At 44.0% G+C, this 23,015-nt stretch overlaps 1 protein-coding gene across 2 annotated transcripts in view; it reads left to right on the top strand.

Annotated features, from left to right (window-relative positions):
* SATB2 (SATB homeobox 2) overlaps positions 1-23,015 on the top strand; it is a 176,744-nt gene that overhangs the window by 106,541 nt on the left and 47,188 nt on the right. For both annotated transcript variants that reach the window (XM_070421775.1, XM_070421774.1), the window contains exons 8-9: positions 16,764-16,976; positions 20,223-20,378. In XM_070421775.1, coding sequence (XP_070277876.1) covers positions 16,764-16,976; positions 20,223-20,378 — 369 coding nt within the window. The remainder of the gene's footprint in view (positions 1-16,763; positions 16,977-20,222; positions 20,379-23,015) is intronic.

Here is a 23,015-nt window from a genome sequence, read left to right as displayed (position 1 = left end):
AGATGGATGGAAGACGTGAGTCAGTTTTCCAGGAGAGTTCACTGTGGGTGGAAACCAAAGAAGTCTGGGAGGGAGAAACTTGAAACCGTGCCATGAAATTGGGTGATTGGTTGGTAGAGATCTTTGCAAACTTTAAAGTATAATTTCATTAGAGTGGTGAAGGTAGGAGCCAGAATTTAGGAGTTAAGGAGTGATGAACTGTTGAGGATACAGAAGCAGGGGCTGCAAATTACTGTTTCCAAAATTTGGTGTTGAAAGGGAGGCCAGAAGTAGGTTGACAGTTTGAATGGGATAGGAAGTCAGTGTGAGAAAGAAGGATTTGTGAGGGAGTTGGAGGCCTCGGCTGAAGTTCACCAGCATGCACTAGTGCTAGAAGCAACCACTGTGGCTTGCTCAGTCTTCAGCAATGCCGCTCCTCCAGGAGCGGGAGCAGGGAAGAGACACGTGTGGCTGCTTGAGGTTGGGTGCTGACGGATTAAGTATGGCAGGAGACCCAGGGAGGTGAAGTTTCTTGCTCCCTTGACTCTTAACAAATTTATACATTCTGTTATTGATGGAGTCTGTTTACATCATTTGAAAGTGAGTCTTGACGTTCACAGAGGTCTGCGCATGTTCCAAACATCACTCCATCACGTTTCTCTTGTGACTCCGGGTCCTCAGGCAGCCTTTGTGATTATGAGAAGCTCTGGTCCTTTTGAGTGAGTCTGTTGGGCGCTGCTGCAAAATACAAAGTGGAAAGATGCATCTTTCAGTCTGCATGTGCAGTTCTGTGTGTGTGTGCGCGTGCGCGCGCGCGCGCGCGCGAGTTCTTTCATCTATCATTCATGCCCATGAATAGGCATTTCATGGTTAGCCAACATTTTATTGCCTGGTTCTATATACAGCTCCTTTGGCAAAGGACACAATTGAAAGCATGGTTGTATTACTTCGGATTTAAAACCAAATACAGTATACCTTTTGTCCAAGTAGCACGAAGCCCGAGAGAAGACGCACAATGAGGCTAGACAAAAGCCAGGCCGGCCGGTGTGAGGGAACCCCCCGCCAGGGCCGAGACTCCGGGAGGTCTGTCTTCGGCGGCACGGTCCTTTTTGTCTATTTTTATGGATTAATGATTTTTCTTTGGCATTGCCATCTTTCAAGTGCCAAGTTATAAAAGGTCTAATTGAAGCATGGAACACATTTTCTTTTTTTCCTCCTGCCATTAAATTTGTGAGATGGCTACACCCAGAAAGGAACATTCACTTTCAATCAACATGAGCTGGGGTTCATGGGCCAGCCTTGAGGATATCAAATGGAAACTGCCTAGGAATGTATGAGTATTTCCTTTTAAAATTCTGCTTTTAATTTGGGAAAGCTTTTCATCCCTCTGGGATCATAACCTGTTGTGTATAAAGCCCAACCTAATCAAGGTAGATGGTATTGACAGAATGACATAGTCTGAACTCAAGCCGGAGGTCAGCAGGCAGATTGTTTTTGCTGTTTGCACGGAGTCACCAGCAGCGAGGCTGGACAGCTGGGCTTCCCCAGCAGCCTTGTTATGTGGAAAATAGGGGGTTCGATGCCCTATGAAACCAACCATGCACTTTCCAAGCGGGAGGCTTTTTTTGAGTGGAATCAGACGTTTATGGGTGATATAATAATTTGCCAGCTATAATAAGCAAATAAAAATTAACTTTTATAGATGATGACATAAAAGAATTGTTACTCTCTGGACAGAAAAGAATCTCAACTCCCCTCTCCCCCAAAGCAAACAGAACCAGAACCGTTGTTTTTGATGGACACCTAGGGCTGTATCAGTCCTGCACTCAGTTGCTTTACTGATACGTAGCGTATCCTCAGTCCACTGAGTATTTTCCAGAAATAGTTGGTGATGTCCATTATTCATTTATTATCGAATTAAACGAAAAGCAATTTTTCAGCCCACAGTTTATGTACCTGGACTTGTGCCTGACGATTAGACCAAGAACAAATCTAGTGTGTGTGTGTGTGTGTGTGTGTGTGTGTGTGTGTAACAAAATCACATGCACAGCATTCGTAAATGATGCTGGACTTGTGAATATACATCAGAATAGCTTTTCATGTTTAAGACTCTCAGATGAAAAACTCAAAGGATCCTGCTCAGGCCACTGCATTTTGCCTGCTCCCACCGGCAAGGGGCTGGCAATGCCAACCCAAGGCCTGGTAGGTGGAGGAGGATGAAGCCCAGCTCCCGTGCCTGCTGTCGCAGGGCCACTCTGAGGAGTGACTCCCACCCCAGAGCCCTTTCTCTCTGCAGGATCGGCTGATGCTGGGACCTTGCTTTGGTTTCTCCCCTTCTGTGTCCTGCTCCTCCTAGTCCCTCACCAATTTCCCTCAGGAGCACTTCCTTAATGAGTCCCAGGTGATAGATCAATGCCATTGCCAGCCTAGTGGACATTTGGTTATGCCATGGGTTAGAAGTTTGAATGAAACCTACCTCCCATTTTAGCCTACTACCTTCGCAAATCTAAAGCAAGATGTTATTGTTATTTTAAACTTCGTCCCTTGAACTCAGTGGACTGATATTGATGTCAGATTTACTTATGGTATTAGATATTGGGAATTGAGAGAGAGAGAATGTGAGTCAGATACACATTAGTTTTGAGTTCCTATGAGATCTTCCAAATTTGACTTAAATGAAAGCCATTCTTCCTGAGTCTGCATGGTGAGTTATGTGATTTCTGTGAGTTTCAGAGTCACTGTGCTCCTTGGCCTGCCCCTTCTCCACGGCTCTGTCGGGGATGCAGGACCAAAAATTTCGAGAAGCAGTAGGACCAGTGCTCTGTCAGGTGTTTTTTCCATATGTATTTCCCATTGCCTATATCCCGAGTTTACTTTAGTGCTGGCATACCTTTGCTTTCTGGAGCTATGCACATGGAATAAGTTGCTTAGCTACTTACTGTGCTTACATCTTTCCCTTTTGACAGTTTGATTATGAATCCTAACCTCACGTATTCTTTTGCCCCTTCTCACTTTTATGGACTTAAAACATTAGTCAGAGGCTTATGACAGTATTTTAAAAGACTTAGTATTTCTAAAGAATGCTTGTGGGATGTCCACTGTCCTGTGAGTAGCACAGTTTCATAAAATGTGTACAGTGAGTCTTCCTTAACAGATAAATTATTCTCTAATTTAGTTAAAAATCCAATGACCTACTTATTCATATGTCTAGAAACCCCCCCCACTTACTAACATCGCTTCTATTCTGAGACCATCCATCTGAGCAAATCTGTTAAATGAAGGAGAGGACGCTTTGACCCAAAGTAGGCTGAGCCCATTGGCACGGATGCCCGCACGTGCGGATGGGAGCGTTAGAATGCCTGGAAAGGGCAGTTAGCTGTGGTCCTCGCCCCTCTCTGCACCACTGGCCATTTTATCTGACATCCTTCTGCAAAGAATCGGCACTGAGGCGTTTGTATCATTTTTAAACAAGACTTTTGCCGAGTCTCAGAAAGTTCAGGCTCATTTTGTGTCCCAGGTGGCTCTCCTGAGCCAGTTCTTAGAAACACGTCTTCAGTAGAGGCACAGGTCTGTTCTGTGGACGGTGTGGTTCTTCTGTAACCGTAAGACCCCCGATTTGGTATCTGGCTTCTTCTTTGGATCCATGAAAAAGTCACCGAGTGGCCCGGTTCTCAACTTTTTATCCAAGGCCTGGCTGGAGAAAGCTTGTCCTGGTCCGATCTGATAGAGGAGAGGATTTAAAAAATCCTCGGGGAACTCACTGGGTTGACCCGTCCTTATTTGACTACTTGTTATTTTTTATGAGACTTTGCCAAAAATCTGCTGTTTACGCATCAGAGCCACATCATTTGAAGAAACTGAAGGCCAGGGCTATAAATATAATTTCTGAAGTCACTCAGCAACCGGAGAATGTTTCAGCAGATTGGAAAATTAGATTGAATGATGTATCAGGAAAGTTGGCAGTGAGGTCAGTGGCTGGAAATACAAATGCCTTCGTGCGAAGTGACATGGATTTTGCTCTCATGCTTTCTTGGCACCATGTTTGTGGTATATGCACACTCAGGTTATTAAGGTTAAAATGCCGCAGGACTTGCTGACCAGGATATTTTGAAGGGGCACCATTAGGAAGAGATGTGTAGTAACAAGATGAAAATTTTAGCATTAGGTAGAGATGTGTAATAACAAGATGAAAATTTTAGCGACCAAAATATTTGGAAGTTTTTATTTCTTAAAAAATATACTTTTATTGATTTCAGAGAGGAAGAGAGAGGAGAGAGAGATAGAAACATGATAAGAGAGAATCATTGATTGGCTGCCTCCTGCATGCCCCACACTGGGGATCAAACTGGCAGGCAATCTGGGCATGTGCCCTTACCTGGTCATAGGTTGATGCTCAACCACTGAGCCATGCTGGCGAGGGTGTTTGGAAGTCTTGGCTTCAGTCTTTGCCAGTCATTTTTTTTTTTTTTTGCGGGGGGGAGGGTGAGAAGCTCTTTTTTTAAGTCTTGTGTTTAATTTATACATATTGTTTGCCAAAGATAGGCATGATTTAGTTATACTTCCAGTTTATATGGGTAGAAAATTTGACCTCCAAGATATTCAGAATTCATCCTCAGCAGACCTCTGGTCTCAGTCATCAGCCTTTCTTGTCTCCAGTAAAGATAGGGCCCTCCGCAAGCCGTACAGGAATAACACACAATGCAAACCCGGGGGTCTGGGCGCCATGGTCCAGTGAGCTGGTTATAAAACGACAGGGGGACCTGCCAGGAGAGGAAGTCCACCCTCTGAACGATGAGCTGTCAATATGAAATGCCACGGATCAGGCACGGACATGTTATTGGCTTGGGAAGCAAATAATATACCTTCTTTTGATTTCAACATTAAATTAATAAAGTAGGAGAAGATGGCCCTGCTTGCTTCATCAAACAGGCAATCTTTCATTTCAGAACCACTGGCGTGACTTCATAGATTTAAAGATCATAATAATATTAATATCTTGCAGAATAGCAGTGTCTCCAAGTTATTAGATGGCTTGAGGATGGCCCTGTAGATAGTGGTCTTACTGTAGTGCCTCGTGTGTACATAGAAAGAGTATCATTAATTAGCACTTTCTAGGCAATTTCAGCCAAAAAGCCTGGGCAAGATGCTGGCTTTGTTAGTGCTCTGGGTGACGAGAAGGTTGAGGCAAAGCTGTTGAACATACACAACTCTCTCCTCAGTCCCCAGTCCACTTGAACTAGAAACATTTATATAAAGGAAAATTGGAAGACTCTTCCCCACCCACTGTCCCCCTCACCGCCCCTCCACCCCTGTCCCTCACAGAACTTGTACCAAAGGAATCACAAGATAGCCCATGGTCTATCTGTTCACCAACTAGTGTGAGAAGTTCTTAAAATTAGTTAGGAGCCCTAGCCAGTTTGGCTCAGTGGGTAGAGCATTGGCCCACGGACTGAAGGATCCCGGGTTTAATTCTGGTCAAGAGCACGTACCTCAGTTGCAGACTCAATCCCAGACCCTAGTCAGGGTGTGTGTGGGAGGCAACCAATCGATGTGTCTCTCTTATATCAATGCTTCTCTCTCTGTGTCTCTCCCTCTCCCTTCTACTCTCTCTAAAAATGTCAATGGAAAAATATCCTTGGGTGAGGATTAAAATAAAATAAAATTAGTTATGAGCTAATTACAGAAAATGCAGGTTTCACCATTTTTACCAAAAAAGACTGCCTTTTGGCGATGGTTTTATAAACTTTTGTCACTATTCCCTAACAAGGAAGGATGGACTCATTTCACACAAATAAGGCGTCTTTGTGCTCAATCAGGACTTTCTTTCACCCCCAGTGAGTGTCTCAGTGGAGATGTGCATGTTCAGTGTGAAGGCCTCTTGTTTTATTATGGAACTGCTCTCCCCAAATTCAGGGTGATGTTTATAATTAAAGTAGAATTTTTGTAGAAGACACACCAAGAAACACTAGCTTTAGATCCCACTATTTATGTACTTTTCGCCATTGCTTATTTAAAGTAATAAAATAAATACACAAGTGTTCTTTCCCTGGCCATTGAGTGAAAGGGTGACCATTTGGCCTGCGGTTAAGTGCATGTTTGTTCAAATAAAGTGAATTAAATTTAAAGACCAGAAATGCTGTGAGAAAAATATAACTGAATCAATTCAAAGTCAGGTGGAAATTTCAAGGTTGCTTAAATTTTATCTACAAGTTTTGTGCCTCAGTGCAGACTACAGCATTGACTTTCTTTTCTTTTTAAATATATTTTTATTGATTTCAGAGAGAAAGGGAGAGGAAAAGAGAGATAGAATAGAAATATCAATGATGAGAGAGAATCATTGATTGGCTGCCTTCTGCATGCTCCCCACGGGGAATTGAGCATGCAACCCGGGCATGTGCCCTGACTGGGAATCGAATCGTGACCTGGTTCACAGGTCGATGCTCAACCAGTGAGTCACGCTGGCTGGGCAAGCATTTGATTTCAAACTGCTCTGACTGCAACACCCTGTAAGATACTTTTTATCACGGGAGCTGGTACACACATGCACACACGTGGCCGCACCTGCATATTGTATGTCTATCTTGAACTCGATCTCATTTCCACTTATATCTTTATGTGTATATTTCTAAAGCAAAGCCTTTATGAAATATAAAAAAAAACCTTCATGAAGCAGTACTGTACCATGTACGGAGCACTTTCTAACCTAATTGCATTTCAGTATAAGGATGTTAGTTATGATGTGCTAAATTAGTTTTATCACTCACTAATAATTATAGTCCCTGTTTAAGCAATGATGCAGACTAAGGCTCATTTTAAATGATACAAAGTTACTTAGGGAGGAAAAGTTGTTTTTACTTTTCTGAAGTATAAAGTGAATATCTTAGTTTAAGTGCTATCCTGAATTTTCATTTCACTTAGTATAATTTATTAAACTTTCCTCTACATTTTCCTTTACCCCCCAATAATTTTAATTATCCTACTTCCTAAAATTTATTCTTCATATTTTCTTTTGACTGTATTCGGGAAAACGCTTAGCAAAATATAACTGGAAGGCCTTGACTGTAAGAACTGTACTTCAATGTTAAGTCTATATTTATCTATTCATTCACTTAACAAATAATTATTAGGCGCTCAGAGACTATGCTAGGCATTATAATGATAGCTGATATTTATTGAACATTTAACATGTGTTGAGTACAGCTATAAGCTCTCTAGGGATCCCAATGGGGGAAGTGCATTATTATCTTAATTTGACATGTGAGGAAACTGGGCCGTAGGAAGAGTCATTAATCCATGTGCAATCGGAGCCCAGTTTGAAACCCAGCCATTCAGAGTGCAGAACTCACACTCAGGACTCACACTCAGAACCACTTTGTTTTCACTCATTTCTGCTGTCGTAGAGTGGAAGAGGAAGGACAGTCACTCCTTCAGGGAGTGAAATGCAAGGAGTAGAGAGACTTTCAAAGCTGTGCTCCCACGGTGGTAGGGTAAGTTCTGTGACGTGGCACATGGACTCGTGGGAACAGGTGCTCTTGACCCTGGAGGTGATGGAGGTTCATGCAGACATATTTCAGCAGGAAAAACTAATGTTTTATAACTGTTTCAGGACAGAGTCAACTCCTTTATTAACAGACTGCTTTACTTCTGTTTTTTTAAAAAATATATTTTATTGATTTTTTACAGAGAGGAAGGGAGAGGGATAGAGAGTTAGAAACATCGATGAGAGAGAAACATCGATCAGCTGCCTCCAGCACACCCCCTACTGGGGATGTGCCCGCAACCAAGGCACATGCCCTTGACCGGAATTGAACCCGGGACGCTTCAGTCCGCAGGCCGACACTCTATCCACTGAGCCAAACCGGTCAGGGTAACTGCTTTTCTTCTTATATCTGAATGCATCTGATACATTTGAGATAAAAATATTCAATAAATGAATGTTTTGGGTTTGTTTTTATTTTTGGAAAGTTCTATCTTTGCCAATGATTTTAAAAAGTAGGAAAAACTAGTAAATTTGGGGCATTTTGCCAACAGTTGTTTCGGAGAATGCTCATGGAATAACGAGGGGCCCAGGCCGTTGGGAATGCATTGCTCCTGGCCCAGGAACTCGAGTGTTAGCAGAAACCATGGGTGCCCGGAGCCCATAGCACCGCTGTGAAGTGCTTCCAAAGGGAACCTATTCAGTTCTCCATTTGCTTTTGCTTTTTGGTGCCAATGCGCTTAGAAAATTTAGACTTAGGTTGTGCGTAGCCTCCCATTCCAGTACCTAAGACTTTCTAAAGCCCAGGAGAGAAGGAGTAAGGAGGAAAGTGAGATGGAAATGCTCATCTAATGGCATCTGTTAACACACAGATTAGGTCGGTACATGTGAGCCAAGTTGCCAGGAATCTGTTTGAGGCCCGGTTCCTCTATTGTACCTGCTCAGGTGTGGCTCAGACGGGGTAGAAGTTTAAGACGTGCAGGCTATTTGGCTGTAGGCACTCACATTGTGTTGCATGCTTTCTGTGTTTTGATGTATCACGTGGCATGAGCAAAGTTTTATTGTATTTTGGGGGACATGGCATATTTGTTCCAAAGTGGAGTTTGCATTGCCCAAAATTTCGGTTTCCATCATCTTCCTGTTTTCAATAGATTGAACAAAAAGATCTTGCGTATAATGGGGATCTTTGAACATGTGGTCTATCAGGGCCTGCTGCGGGCTGTTCAGCAAAAATAGGACTCAGTTCTCAGGACAATGAAAAAATATGCATTAAGTGTGTTCTTGGTGCCCTAAGTTTCTGTATATCCCCCAACTGACCACTAAGCACAAAATGTGTTGATTGTGCTCCTAAGGAGTTTCCTGTTTCATGGGAAGAAGTTCTATAGCAGCACAGTGTAAAAGATGAAAGTGTCGTCCTGGTCAGTTTGTCTCAGTGGTTAGAGAGTCAGCCCACTGGAGGATCACAGGTTTGAGTCCCGGTCAAGGACATGTACTTGGGTTGCGTTTCAATCCTTGGCCCTGGTCGGGGCACATGCGGGAGGCAACCAGTTGATGTGTCTCCCACTGATGTTTCTCTCTCTCTCTCTCTCTCTCTCTCTCTCTCTCTCTCTCTCTCTCTCCTCCCTTCCACTCTCTTTCTAAAAAAATCAGTGGGAAAAATATCCTTTGGTGAGGATTTAAAAAAAAGATAAAAGTGTCCTAAATGGGAGAGAACTAGAGCCATTTCCCTTCAAAGGAGGGAGAAAGTATCACCAACTGCAGTGTGTATGTGTGTACACACAATACATAGTCTTTTAGTTCATTGTAGGATACAGCTCTGCAGCAGCAACATCTATCTGCAAATGTTATTCTTGAATGTGCGTTTATACTTGCAGAGACATTAATTCCCTTCAGATGCTCAATGCTATCCACCCCCATCCTGCAAAAATGCTGCATGCATAGGCTGTCTTTCCCAATAAAGAAATATTATAAGAAAAGAGAGGTTTTATTAAACTAATGCAATAACGACATTTTCTTTGAGGATTTAACACATCATTTTTAATAATAAAAATCAAATTGTCATTGTTGTGCCCTATAAACCTTTTATTCAAATCAGACTACACACTCTGGCTTTATGGCTAAGCAGTGCTCTTGGGGGAGGGGTTAGGGGAGCGGGGGTGTTTCTGGCAACACACAATGAATTTCAGCGGGCAAGTTCGTAGTGGTGGTGTAGGTTATGACTATGGGGCTCAGGGAAAACTGTTTATGCTCATGAGCAGAGGGGAAAATGCCCTCTCGAAGCACCTAGAACAGCGGTTCTCAACCTGTGGGTCGCGACCTCTTTGGGGGTCGAACGACCCTTTCACAGGGGTCGCCTAAATACATCCCGCATATCAGATATTTACATTATGATTCATAACAGTAGCAAAATTACAGTTATGAAGTAGCAACGAAAATAATTTCATGATTGGGGGTCACCACAACATGAGGAACTGTATTAAAGGGTCGTGGCATTAGGAAGGTTGAGAACCACTGACCTAGAAGGAAATGAGACTGGAGAGTGGGAGAGAGCCGACTCTGGGCAGCTTTCAGGATGCAGGATGCCAATGCTTTCGGCAGCCATGCCGCTGACTCCTCAGATCCAGGGACCTGTGCATGGACTGCTGAAATGTAGGAGTTCACTTTGTAGGATTCGGCCCAGAATTTGGGGTTACCTGGTCTTCTTAGGAGGAGACCAGTTTTGGCTCTCGTGTCAGCTGGAACCAGACATTTCAGACATGTGTGAAAATGAAGGCTAACAAGTAAGCATGCAAAAGGGGCACTGAAAGGTGAGGAGTGCCTCTGAAGGGAGTGTGTGTGTGTGTGTGTGTGTGTGTGTGTGTTTCAAGGGCCGTGTGTGGTAGGTCATGTTCAGAGGTGGATGCAGGCAGGGTTGGCCCATGTGAGCGCCAAGGCCTTGCTGCAATTCTAATCTGCGAATTGGGGATCAGTGTGCCTTTTAACCTCGCTTAGCTGTTATGACATCATTTGCTAAAAAATATAAAATTAGAACTAAAACAGTGTATTTTCAATTTACCGCTACAGAAGACTCCCAGATTAATGTTTCAACTCATACATTTTTAAAGAGATGTGACTTGATTCTGGAGAGGGCCATCATGAAAAAGCTTATATGCTTTGTTCATACATCTAACAGTTAATAATTAAGATATATTATGAGGGATAGGGCTTATTATCTCTAAATGTTCCTAAGGAAGTGTCCAGCACACAGCCTTGCTTTTAGCATAGCAATCACATCAGCTATCTTTGGGGTTTATATTTTTTTATTTTATTTTTACCATCATCATTTTCCCCTCTATGCCCTCTTCCACCCCACTCCCCATACCCTGCAATAATATCTCCCTTTGTTTAGATCGGAACCCAACACTTTCAAACCAGTTGCTTTATATAACAGTATTTTGGGGGGAGGAGGTTGAGTTACTTTAAAGGTATATGTTATAATAAATATGTGAACACCGCAACACAAGTTATCCTATATCTTTCCGACTTCAACCGCCACAAACAGACATACAGTTTACAGAAATGAAAACAGTCTCTGCTAGTTGGAAGTTTTTTTTCTAAAAAAAAGCACTGGGGTTTGGCTGGGCCAGTTTCCTCAGTACACACCTGGTGTATATCACTTTAAAAAATAAATTATGCTTCATTAAATTACAATTAAATGGAATCATGATCATTTGTTTTTCTGGAAGGAAGATGTTTTGCATATTGAAAGCCTAATTTGTTGCAGGTGACAAAAAGGCTGAACAGATTATCTAATATCACTTCATTTTGGGGGTAATGTTTGCTGGTTAGTCTGTGTATATACTCCAGTAGTTCAGAATGATACTGACACGGGCAGTATTATTTTCACTTCAAAATGTCTCCTTCAACTTTATCAGTTTTTGTACCTTTTAATGAATAGGAACTTCTTTTGGTATCCAGGGTTAGTCATGCTTTTTATTTTTCTTTAAATGTTTTAAAATTTTTTTTTACTGACTTTAGTGAGAAAGGGAGAGTGAGAGAGAGATAGAAACATCAGTGATAAGAGAGAATCATTGATCAGCTTCCTCCTGTACACACCACACTGAGGATCAAGCCCACAACCCAGGCATGTGCCCTGACCAGGAATTGAACCATGACCTCCTGGTTCACAGATCGACACTCAACCACTGAGCCACCCTGGCCGGGCTCTTCAAATGTTCTGACACTGTCCTGTCCCTCACTGATCTCCTCTGTGGCCCGGTCTCACATTATCTCTATATCCATGGACTCTGCATATTTTAAACCCCAGCCGAGTGCAGTCCCACCTCTTCCAAGACCCTTTCCCTGAGTCCTGTAGTTGGCAATGCTTTCACCCTCGCTTGCACCAAAATGGCAGTAGTTCTATCTGGAATGTATGTCCCTTGTCATCTGTAGCATTGCGCTTCTGTAAACCATCACAGAGTAAACTGCTTGGCATCAGAATCTGTGTCTTAATGAATCTGTTTATTCCTTTCTGAGCCTTGTGTCAAGTCACAAATAAGAAATTAATTAATGGATTGATCTATCATTCTTTGGTACTAGGTATATTGAATTTGGGGGTTCTCCAGATAGTCTATGGGGGATATAGCTCAATCCTGAAGAATTACCAAAGATGTGAGAGCTAAGAATAACGCTGTCTGTTAACATTGAGTCAGTAATGACCTTGACTGTTGGTGGTGGTCCCAGAGTGCCTGGGCGGAGGGGGTGTCTGAGGGGCTTAAGCTCAGTGTTCCTAAGGCCTGGCCCAGGTATGGGGCCCCTTGTTGTTTTCTTAAAGGGGTAAGGGCCATAAGGCAGGTTGTCACCTACCCAGACAGGTCTTCAAGGGCTAGTGCAGAAACTTACAAGTACATCCTATAGAGCCATTCACGGCAATGTTTCCCAAACATTTCTGAGTATTAGCATGTGTTTTGCACGCTAGAAGTCTGGGGCAAACTATGTGAATTATTGAAGAAGTATGGAAATCATAATCATTTAAATAAAAAAGCCCATCAACAGAAACTGCAAATTCAGAAACATTAAAGTCATTTAATTTGTTACAAATAAATATTATTTAACATACTAGACATAATAAGTACATCATTTTTTTTTTTAATTTTAAAAGTCAGCCTGAATGTTTTGTCTGCAAAGATAACCTCTATTAGCAATCAGGCTAGGTGGCATTGTATTAGCTCCTATTTGGGGTTTTGAATTGTTTTGCTCTCTTTGAATTGTCTGCCAACCTCATTTGTTCGTTGCTGGTGCTGGAAAGACTGTGAAGCTCACAAAGTCCCCGGTTAAAGGCTACAGAGAAAGCCAAGTTGAGGTTCCTTTTTCCCCAACTCCCTTCATTTTTCAGCGACGTCGCCCAAGAGGTATTTGTGCTGGTGCCTCTCCACCCCGCGCAGGTGTTCCTTCTCCTCCTCTCAGTCCACACGTCTCCTGGTCGTGTGTAACCTCCCTCACTCCGAGGAGGAACCGTTCCAACCTCTCCCAGGAGAAAGCTCTGTTGCCTACGATGAGGAAACTACTTAATGGCCACTTTGCGCAATGCTCGCAATAGGTTTTAACGTGATTACTGACATGAAAGTTTAATAAGCAATATCCTGGGTAATTTATTAATGTCCCTCAATTTTCACATTTTCAATATTCATGACCCTTCTATTCATAAAAGTACATCTTTTTTTTTCCTTCCCGGTGCCCAGGTGCCATGCCACAGTCTCTATATCTCAGGCTGCATAATGGGAATGTCCAAGTGACACCTTCCGCTGGGCTGGCTGATTATTAAAATGCCAGACAGTCTAGTGACAAGGGCCTTGGAAATATTTATGTGTGATAAATTATTAATTTATGTTCTATTCAAGATGGTTTCCATGTGATCAACATTTACTTATCTTGATAATTAGATGGGGCAATGTGTGGTGTATCTAAGTTATGCCATACATTTTCTTCTAATTTTCCTCCTCAGTGATGATTTTCAGCTACCCAAATAAGCTCCTTTTGCATTTATGAGCCTACAGAATTTGGACTCTGTTTTAAAAAATCCCAGTTCAAGTAGTTAAAAGCTCATAAGTAACCAAAATGAAAAAGACTCAAGAAAACACCCAAGACTCTTCCTAGGCCCACCCATTAGCCACTTGTTACTGAAAATGTCTGGGTGAGAAGAATCTGCTTTGGGACCCTGGCTACACGGATGAGACCTTGAGTAAATAGTTTGGAACAGGCTGCTCATTCTCCGGGGCAATGCATGGAGGCGGCGCCGGCCACCTTGTTGGCTTGAGACTTTACCTTCAGTTAGGCGAGTGAAACAGAGGCCACTGTGTGCCACCAGCCCTTCAAACACAGACACTGGGTCTCGTGTCAGAAATGATGCTGATGAACAGTCATTTACAAGAATGTGTGGGCCTGATTTTTCTTAGAGATGGATTCACTTCCCTGTGAGGTTGTCCAATAGGTGAAAAATGCAGAGGAAAGAGCTCCACAGATTGAATGTGGAAAAGAAAGTAAAACAAGAAAACAAACAAACAAAAACCACTCTATGCTTTGGAGTGTTTTTTTTTTGTTTTGTTTTTAAATTGATGAAGAATGAGCAATTTTTGACCTGGTCTATTAGAAGACTAGTTTTTGTTATTTCACTATCATGTGTGCAAATTCTGAGCCACACTGTACAGCATGTGAAAATAATTTCATAGACGTTTACAAACCATTTCTTATGGTTCTAGAGGCCTCAAATACAGTATATAAATACATGTTGTGACATATTTATGCATCTCAGTTCTCTATGATATGTTTTGAAACTTTGCTATTTTTTTCATATCACTTCATATTATTATTTTAAAACAATTTCTTTTATTTATTTATTTATTTTATTTTTATTTTTTTATTGCTTAAAGTATTACAAAGAGTATTACATATGTCTCCTTCTTTCCCCCCACTTGACATTCCCCCGGCCTTCCCTACCCCCCAGTGTCTTATGTCCATTGGTTATGCTTATATGCATGCATACAAGTCCTTCAGTTGATCTCTTCTTAGTGATTTCTTCCTCAGTACTTCAGTTGTCCTTTCGTTCTTTTATTTTTCTCTTTCATGGATGCCATGTTCTTTGGAAGCTTGTTTAGAACAAGTTACTGGCCTTTTAGGCTTCCTCCACGTGAACAGGAGCTCACTTTTTGAATAATAAGAACTATGTGTCATGGGGGGGGCGGGGCACCAGGATTTTAGAGATGCTTAGGTGGGGCATGGCCAAAGAAAGGTTGGGAACCACTGGTATTGATCCTGAAACTCCTCCTCCAATTTGGTAGTCTGAAATATAATAAAATGTTAAAATCACTTATGAGAGAAGAGGAGGAGGAGGAGTAAGAGAAGAAGCAGGAGGAGGAGAAAGAGACCGACTTATCCTTTATGAATGCTCAGAAAAGGTCAATCTTAGTGTCTTATTGGCATTGGAGATTAGTATTGATTTTAAATTCACTTCTTTCTTGGAGATATTTTATCTCAGAAACCAATTTATTATTAATATTTTAGGTTGTTTAGCACAAGTGGAAGTAGAATAACTTAAGGCACAACTGATTCAGTTTTAGAAAGAGAATCAGTACTTAGATTGTGTAACATTTTCTGGAAGACAAATGTGTCACCTGTTGCTTCTAAAAGCATGGCAAGAAATCTGGATTTTCTTAGAACCTTTTTCCCAGTAGGGTATTTTCCATCCCATCCTACCTTGTTCTTGATCACGCATGCCCACAGACACGCACTGGGTAACACTTCTTCTGGCTTCATTGCATGGCATATTCCATTCTCGTTCGCAAAGACATTTCCAATCAAAGTAACATGACACCCAAGTTGCAGAACTGTGTGATGGCATGTGTAGTGCTTGTGGGTTCCTTGTAGTGAAATTGCCTTACCTGGTCTCCTGAACGGTGATTACCCTCTTGGAGAACTGATAACAGTGGGATGCACCTTCCTGTAAGTGACATGTGTGTCGCTGTTTTATAATGCATTACTTTATTTGCCAAGATCACCTAACTTACCCTAAAGATTTCTGGCCAACCAGGAGATGGCATATTCCTCTTGCATCATTGTATAGTTAAGCCACAGGGTGCAAGTCTGACCACGTTTTCTTTGCATGAATATTCCCCCCGGTGGAAATGTCCTTGGCATCTGCTTCTCATGATTTGGGGTTGCCCCATCTGGTCTGAGCTACAGAGGTTAGCACCTCAGCTCTTCCTGGGGGCTGGTCCTAGGCTCTGATCTCACAGTGTCCTGAGAGCGGAGGTAGCTGGGAGTGTAGGGAGGCCTCTGTGTGATAATCTAACGAGCGTGCAGAGTGTAAGTGGCTCTGCTGGTGCCCACGGTCGTGCAGTGTCCCAGCTCGGTCCCTGCCCTTTTCTGACAACCATGCTGCTTGTCTCCACTCTTGTCAACCTTTTCCTTTTGTGTGTGTGTGTGTGTGTGTGTGTGTGTGTGTGTGTGTGAATTCTGTCATCAGAGCACATAAAGCACTAATGTCCTTTCAAAGCTGTCTATTTGGATGTCACACATTCAGAAAGTCTCTGAGTCTACCATGGCGATCTCCAGTTGTGCTCTGGCCCCTCACCGGATGTGACCACACTTCATCCCTTTGATGATGGGCTTAGAGCTCCCCCTGGGAGGGTGCCTCATAGAAATGTGTGGGTGCTCTCTGGTACATACATAACGATACCTATTATGTGTGTGCATTGAGACGCTGGGGTTAACACAAGTTATAGCCATTTGCTTTTTTTTTTTTTTTTTCCTAGAAGAAACATCTATATTGAAAGCAGTGGCCGGTCACATAGAAATTCAGCCAAACTTTTTTTTTTTTTTTTAAGTCGATGTAAATCTCCCATGCTGTTTAAATGTCGGAACTAAATTTACCAAACTTGGCAGATTTTTAAAGCGGAGCAGGACTGCCAAGTGTTCCCAATTTCAAGCAGAGAGTTCTAACACTTCCTGCAATCCTCGCAGGAGGCACCTGCTGGTAATTGCCACTTCACAATCCCTTCCCCGGCGCCTACCTGGTGAGCTGGCATCTCTGCACCCCAACGCTGGTTACAGTGATGATAAAGTGTCAGGACAGAACGGTCCAAAATAAGCCACAGCCGCCCGCAAGGCAAGCGCCTTCCCACCACATCGTCCTGCTGGAGAAGCCTTGGGATTAGACTGCGGCTCTTGACATCACAGCCAACTGGTTTCCCCAAACAATAAACGGGGTGGGTATGGGAGACAGAAACACGCCCTCCCAGATATGACTCGGCCTCTTTTCCCATCTAATCAGGGCCTGCTGTCCGAGATCCTCCGGAAGGAGGAAGACCCGCGGACGGCCTCGCAGTCCCTCCTGGTGAACCTGCGGGCCATGCAGAATTTCCTCAACCTCCCCGAGGTGGAGCGGGACCGCATCTACCAGGACGAGCGGGAGCGGAGCATGAACCCCAACGTGAGCATGGTGTCCTCGGCCTCCAGCAGCCCCAGCTCCTCCCGGACCCCTCAGGTGAGATGTGCGCCCCGCGGACGTCTCACTCTCTGCCCTGGAAGCAGCTGCCGGCACTGCGAGTTTTCCGCGGAAACAGACGTAATTCAGGGTTCTGAGTCCACTGGGCGTGTTGCAGTGGGCTGTCCTTTGCTATGTCCTGTGCCGTTGGTGTCCCTTTAGGAGCAGAAGTACCATCCTTCCTCCCGCGGCAGGAGAGCAGGGGATGGAGGGGGGAGCGGAGGGAGGCTGTGTCCACCTAGAGCTGCTTCATCATCAAGGAAGGAGCGAGGGGTTTGTGTGAAGCTGAGTGTGCGTGGCCAGCGCCCTGCTTTTCCTTACATCGTGTTTATCCCAGTCGGGGGAGGTAGCGGGGGGCAGGGGGTGCAGGAGGATGCAAGCTCGGCTTTGTGTGATCTGAGGAAGACAGAATGGGGAGGGACCTGGCGTGATGGGAGCTCCCATGTGCAGGGACCCCTCACAATGGCTGGATCATTCACGGAGCCTTTAGAACATGGTCATGGGAAGGTAGGCCTTCATTATTCTGCTTCCCAGGTGACCCCCGGGGCCTCCAGGGCGCAGCTTCCCATCCTCCTCTCTCCACAACTGTAACACATTCTGTTCTCAGTTCCTCTGGCAGATGCGGGCAGCTAGTCACTCTGTGGGCTGCAAAGATCCTCACTGAAGGGTCAAGCCAATCATGAGTCATTTTCCATTCAGATCTGAGCCCCCTCATTTCTAGCCTATTACCTAGGATCCTTAAGCTTCACTACTCTCTGGGTTGATGACACAGCCATCTCATTCCACTGTTGCCAGGATGGTTGCAAATTCCCTCTCAGTGGTAGTTCTCAAGATAGTCAACAGATACACGTTTGTACAAATCAGAAAAATGGGTACTTTGAAATCGAAGGACTTTTTGCTTAGATGCTATAGTGTGTGCGTGTGCGTGTGCGTGTGCGTGTGCGTGCCTGTGTGTGTGTGTTTAACAGGGAAATGAATCGTTTAATGTCACAGTTTTGAGATTTATGAAAATAAATATAAAATGTTTTTCTCAGAATATTTTTGAGACTACAGCTATGGCACCAGCATTTCACATTCTCCGGGTCATTCTTGTTTTCCTATTGGTTAAACATTGAGAAAGGGGAAGTTGTTAAAACATTTCATGATTACCTACGTACTCAGAATTCTTACTGACATGCTTCAGCAGTGAAGGTCCATGGCGAGTAAAGCTTCCACACGAGAAAACATGTTAGATACCCCCTGAGGCAGCCTTTTAGGCTCCAATTGGCCAGTAACCCTTGATGTACTTAATAATAACGAAACAACAATACAAGGATAAGAGTGATCATTTATTGAGCACTTACTGTGTATCAGGTATTGTGAGCATTTTGCATGAATTGAATCTTCACTGTTTTGCATTGTTATCCCCATTTTACAGATGAGAAAACTGAGGCCCATTGGCTGAGTGGTAGAGCTACGATTTGAACTCAGGTTGCTCTAATTCCAAGTCCTGGGCTCCTAACAACATAGTTTAGTGCTTCAAGGGCTTTCATTTTACCCCCAGGGTTTTAGAGAGGATTTGATCAGTCAGGTGAGAGAGTCAGTGAGGCTAATAAGAAACCCGAGTTGAGAAAGGCGGAAATAATGTGCTAAAACATGCACTCGACAGGAAGAGCACTAGAAATTTTGAGAAGGAAAAGGAATTTCTTGCAAAAAGTGACAGACGATTGGATTGTTATAGGCAGACTCCCAACTGGAGGGCAAGCAGATTCCTGTGAAACTAGCATTGGTGTAACCTGGAGATTTGGGAGGCAGATTCGCACCGTGGCCCTGAGCCCACGCTTTGACACCTGAAAGGATTGTATTCAGAATAGGGTTGTCTCACTTGCTTTTGCCTGTCTTCCAGGAGGTCCAGTAGCATCTTTCATTATCACTTGTCTTCATCTGTAAAATGAAAATAAAGTCTATCTCATTGCGTTTTTAGAAGAATTAAATGAGATAACAGAAGTAAAATGCTTTCTTGAGGGCCTGGTACATAAAAAGCACAGCATCAGTTCTTCTTATTTTTTGGTAATAATTAGAAAATCGTATGAGACAGGGAGGTCAAAGGGGAATGACAAAAGTCACCGATGGCTCTTAGGAATCCAAGCCGTCAGGGGAACTTGGGACATTCGCTCTGGCTTCGAGGTCATTGAGAATGATCCCATAGTGTCCAGACTACCTGCCCTGTCTTCCCCCAAACCTGTGATGCTCAGCCCAGTGGGGACAGCTCAGGGCACCCACAGAGGGACAGTGGTGATTTGGGGGCTACTCTCTTGGTTTGGGATTAAGGGTAAGTGGGGACAAAAGGAAAAACAACCCACTCTAGACCAAATCAGCTAGCTACGCTCATGAAGCCAAGGATTAGGGCGGATGCCTGCTGCCAGGGCTTCTGACGAAGCTACCCAGCCCCCTGGCATCACACAGCAGGGCAAGTGCTGGCCGTCTTTTCGATCAAGTGGCACCAAATGTTCCAGGGTTCCCACAACCCCAAGAATTACAGACACCTTCGCTATTGTCCTTCATTTGTCTCCGAAGCTGATGGGAAATCATTCAATTAAAACGAGCGCTGCAGAATACATAAAACCACAATATGAGTTTAAGAAAATGAAAACGCCACATCAAAGGCATTCCGAAGCCTCGTTTCATGAAATGAAATTTTGTTTCATTCCCACTGATTTCCTAGGTGAAATTAGGTGACGGTCTGGGTCGCATAATGATGGTAACGATGGGGAACCACACATACTCGGATGACATATGTGAAGCTTTAATAAAGAATGAGAGCGACTCTGGGGAGTGCATTCAATTGAGTAATAATTTATTATTTAGAGACCGCTACCCATTTACTCATTTTCTTTTTTTCTGGAAGAATTGGCCCGCCCTCCGAGGTATGCCATTTTTAGAAAGCAAGAGGTAGCTGTGTGTGTCCTGCGTGCGTGGCCAGCAGTTAAGTGATGGCGTTCAGTTCCCCGGGCGCGGCCTACCTGGGAGCCGCCTGGGGTTCCGTGAGGGAAGGAGCAGGCTGTGCAGGGCTCCGCCTGTCCTATAGGAATGCACCGCAATTATTTCCAATCACAATTAACCCGATTAGAATAATGGACAGGAAGTGTCCCTCTGTAGCTAATGCTGTTTGGCATCAGCTGACTGAAATCCTTGGGTAATTTCTGCACAGATGGCTGGGCTGAATGCAGCACTTTTTGAATGATTGTTTTCACGGTCTCTTGGTAGGCCAAAACCTCCACGCCGACAGCAGACCTCCCCATCAAGGTGGACGGCGCCAACGTCAACATCACAGCTGCCATTTACGACGAGATCCAGCAGGAGATGAAAAGGGCCAAGGTGTCCCAAGCCCTGTTCGCCAAGGTGGCTGCAAATAAAAGTCAGGTGAGCGGTGCTTAAAGGAGCAGAGGCGAGCGCCGGGGTTCCACTGTGCTCCTCCTCCCTCCCATAAAAATACATCTGTTCCCATAGTAATAACAACAGCAGGAATCCCGAGGGGACCCGTCGTGTTCCGAGTTTGGCGCCACAGTTTGCTTTTATTCCCATTGGAGTTCAATATAGAGACTAAGTCAAAACCCAGACTTGTGTCTGTTAAAGAATCGTTGAAAAAAGAATTGGCCTCGAATGATTTCTCTTCTAATTCTAAACACTGCTATGTATTCTTTCTTTCTTCTGTTCTTTTTTCCCTTGCTCTCTTTCTCTATCTCTTTCTTTTTTGTGTGTGTATGAGCCAACCTTGATATGTACAAAACAGCATCTTTCTGAGACCGCATCTCAGCCACGTCTCATCGCCTCTCACTCCCAGCAGAGGCCTGGCTGACATTGGTGTGATAACTGCTTTTCCAAGCCCCAGAGACACCTTGTGAGTCAGGTGTTCCTTTTATGTGTAGAATACAGTTGTTTCTCCAGGAGAAAACACACGTGAGGGCCCAGGGTGTGTGCTAAAAGCTCTAACAGGAACACACGGCAGCATCTCCAGTGCAGATCTGTGCAGAGCGGGGGTGGTGGGCGGAATGCTCCGGGGACCAGCGCAGACAGATGCTTAGGGTTTTGGAAATTTATTTCTGAAAGCAGCAACTGTGGATGGGATCCACTGTCTGTTTCCATTCCTTTAAAGGGACAACCACCACCCTGTCCGAGAATGGGCTAGGTCAGTGGTCGGCAAACTGTGGCTCGCAAGCCACATGCGGCTCTTTGGCCCCTTGAGTGTGGCTCTTCCACAAAATACCACGTGCGGGTGCGCATGTACAGTGTGATTGAAACTTCGTGGCCCATGCGCAGAAGTCGGTATTTTGTGGAAGAGCCACACTCAAGGGGCCAAAGAGCCGCATGTGGCTTGCGAGCCGCAGTTTGCCGACCACTGGGCTAGGTGGATGTGCCTGCTTCTTTGTCCCCGAGATGAACAATGACCTAATGCACGGTGGAGGGAACGAAGTTGGCTGCAGCATCATTCTGAGAGTCCTTTGATTCTGAGCTTGATTTCCTCTGTGGCCTTTCATGACTAATGTTTCCATCCCTGCGATGTAAGTGGTAAAAAGATCCATCGTCTCCCCAACAGATCTTCCGTTGTGTGCTATGAAGAAAGGAAGTTACTGAATATTATGTTTCTATTAAGCAAGATGGTTTTCAATAAAAATCAAGTTTCAAAAAAGATTTTATATGTAATTTAAGAGAGAGAGAGAGAGTTAGGTGCTATATTTAGGCTAATTATGGGGCTTAGCCATTTTTACCTGCCGCTTGGCAGTTACCTGACTTAAGTTATTTTTCAGATGTTGATAAAGGGAAAGGAGTAGAAGATCAAGGAACTTTGATGAGGATGGAAATATTTGTTTCCCTTTCCAATGTTAATGTAGTAATGTTTCCAGATTATTCCTATTATCGCTCATCAGTGAAACTGTTGAAAGGCAGTTTGCTAAGATTTGATGTCCAACCATAGAATGAAATACATGAAAAGAAAATACCATGGAGCCTTCCTGAACTGTTCGATGCATAAAATCCCATGGACCACATGGCAAAATATAATGAGAGTTGGAGCTGTTAAACGAATAAAGCTGTTAAATGCATAATGCCACTTGGCAAAACTACTGTGCATTTAATGGTTTTCCACTGTGTAATAAAGGACATATGTGGTAGATGTGCAGCGGGTATAAAAGCTACACAATTGATTTTGCAAACCTGCCCCTTAGTCGTGACTTGACGTAAATATAAAAGTTTCACTCAGTCCTTTTTTTTTTTTTTTTTAATAAGAAGCTTTCAAGAAAAAATGAAGACCACAGTCTGAGAACTTGATTCAAAATGCCTGTGATCTTCCTATTGGCTTGGCACCGTGGCTTCTGGAAAGAGTGATGCCCTCAGCCTCCAGAAATAACTCAGGTGGCTGAGTGAAAGCCGCGGGTGCCAGGCCCACAGTTAGCGCTCCAAATGCGTGGTGCCTCCGAAGAACGCGGTAGCCCTGGTTCTGTAGAATCCGGAGGAAAATGTAGTTCCGGGAACTCATATGCTGAGGGATGAGACTGAGCCTAAGTGGGGATGTGGCACTTTGAAGTTTTTCTGTTTTTCTTTGGGACCGTGGTCTCGTGCTCATTGGTGAATGGGGAACCTTGCTGGAAATAGCTGACGAGATGGGCAAATCAGATGCTGAGCTTTCTTAAATGGTGATTTAACAGACGACATTCACTCCATTTTGTGAGCACCAGCTTTGGCTTCATAAAAAGCATCTTTAGTGAAATCAGCTGCATGATTTGGTACTTTGCACGTGTCTTTGGTGCCTACCCAGAGGATGCATGCACAGCCACGGTACTTAACCCCTCCAGGCTGCAGTGTGACGTGGCCACACTCTCCTCCTTGCACTGTAGGATGGAGAGCAAAGGTCCCCCCCCCCCCCGCCCCCCGCCTTACCTGCTTTCCTTTCTTCCCTTCAGTATGTTTCTTTGGAGGGGTCAGGAGTCCTTGGAGGGCCGGAGGAGGCTGCTGGGTAGCAAGGCTTCTTCATTCTCTCTTGGATGTGAAATCAGGGGAACC

The sequence above is a fragment of the Myotis yumanensis genome, unplaced genomic scaffold (genome assembly GCF_028538775.1).
Source record: "Myotis yumanensis isolate MYYU_CA2020_CCGP unplaced genomic scaffold, mMyoYum1.0.hap1 SCAF_8, whole genome shotgun sequence".
Classification (NCBI taxonomy): domain Eukaryota; kingdom Metazoa; phylum Chordata; class Mammalia; order Chiroptera; family Vespertilionidae; genus Myotis; species Myotis yumanensis.
This window is presented reverse-complemented; position numbering and strand designations above follow the sequence as displayed.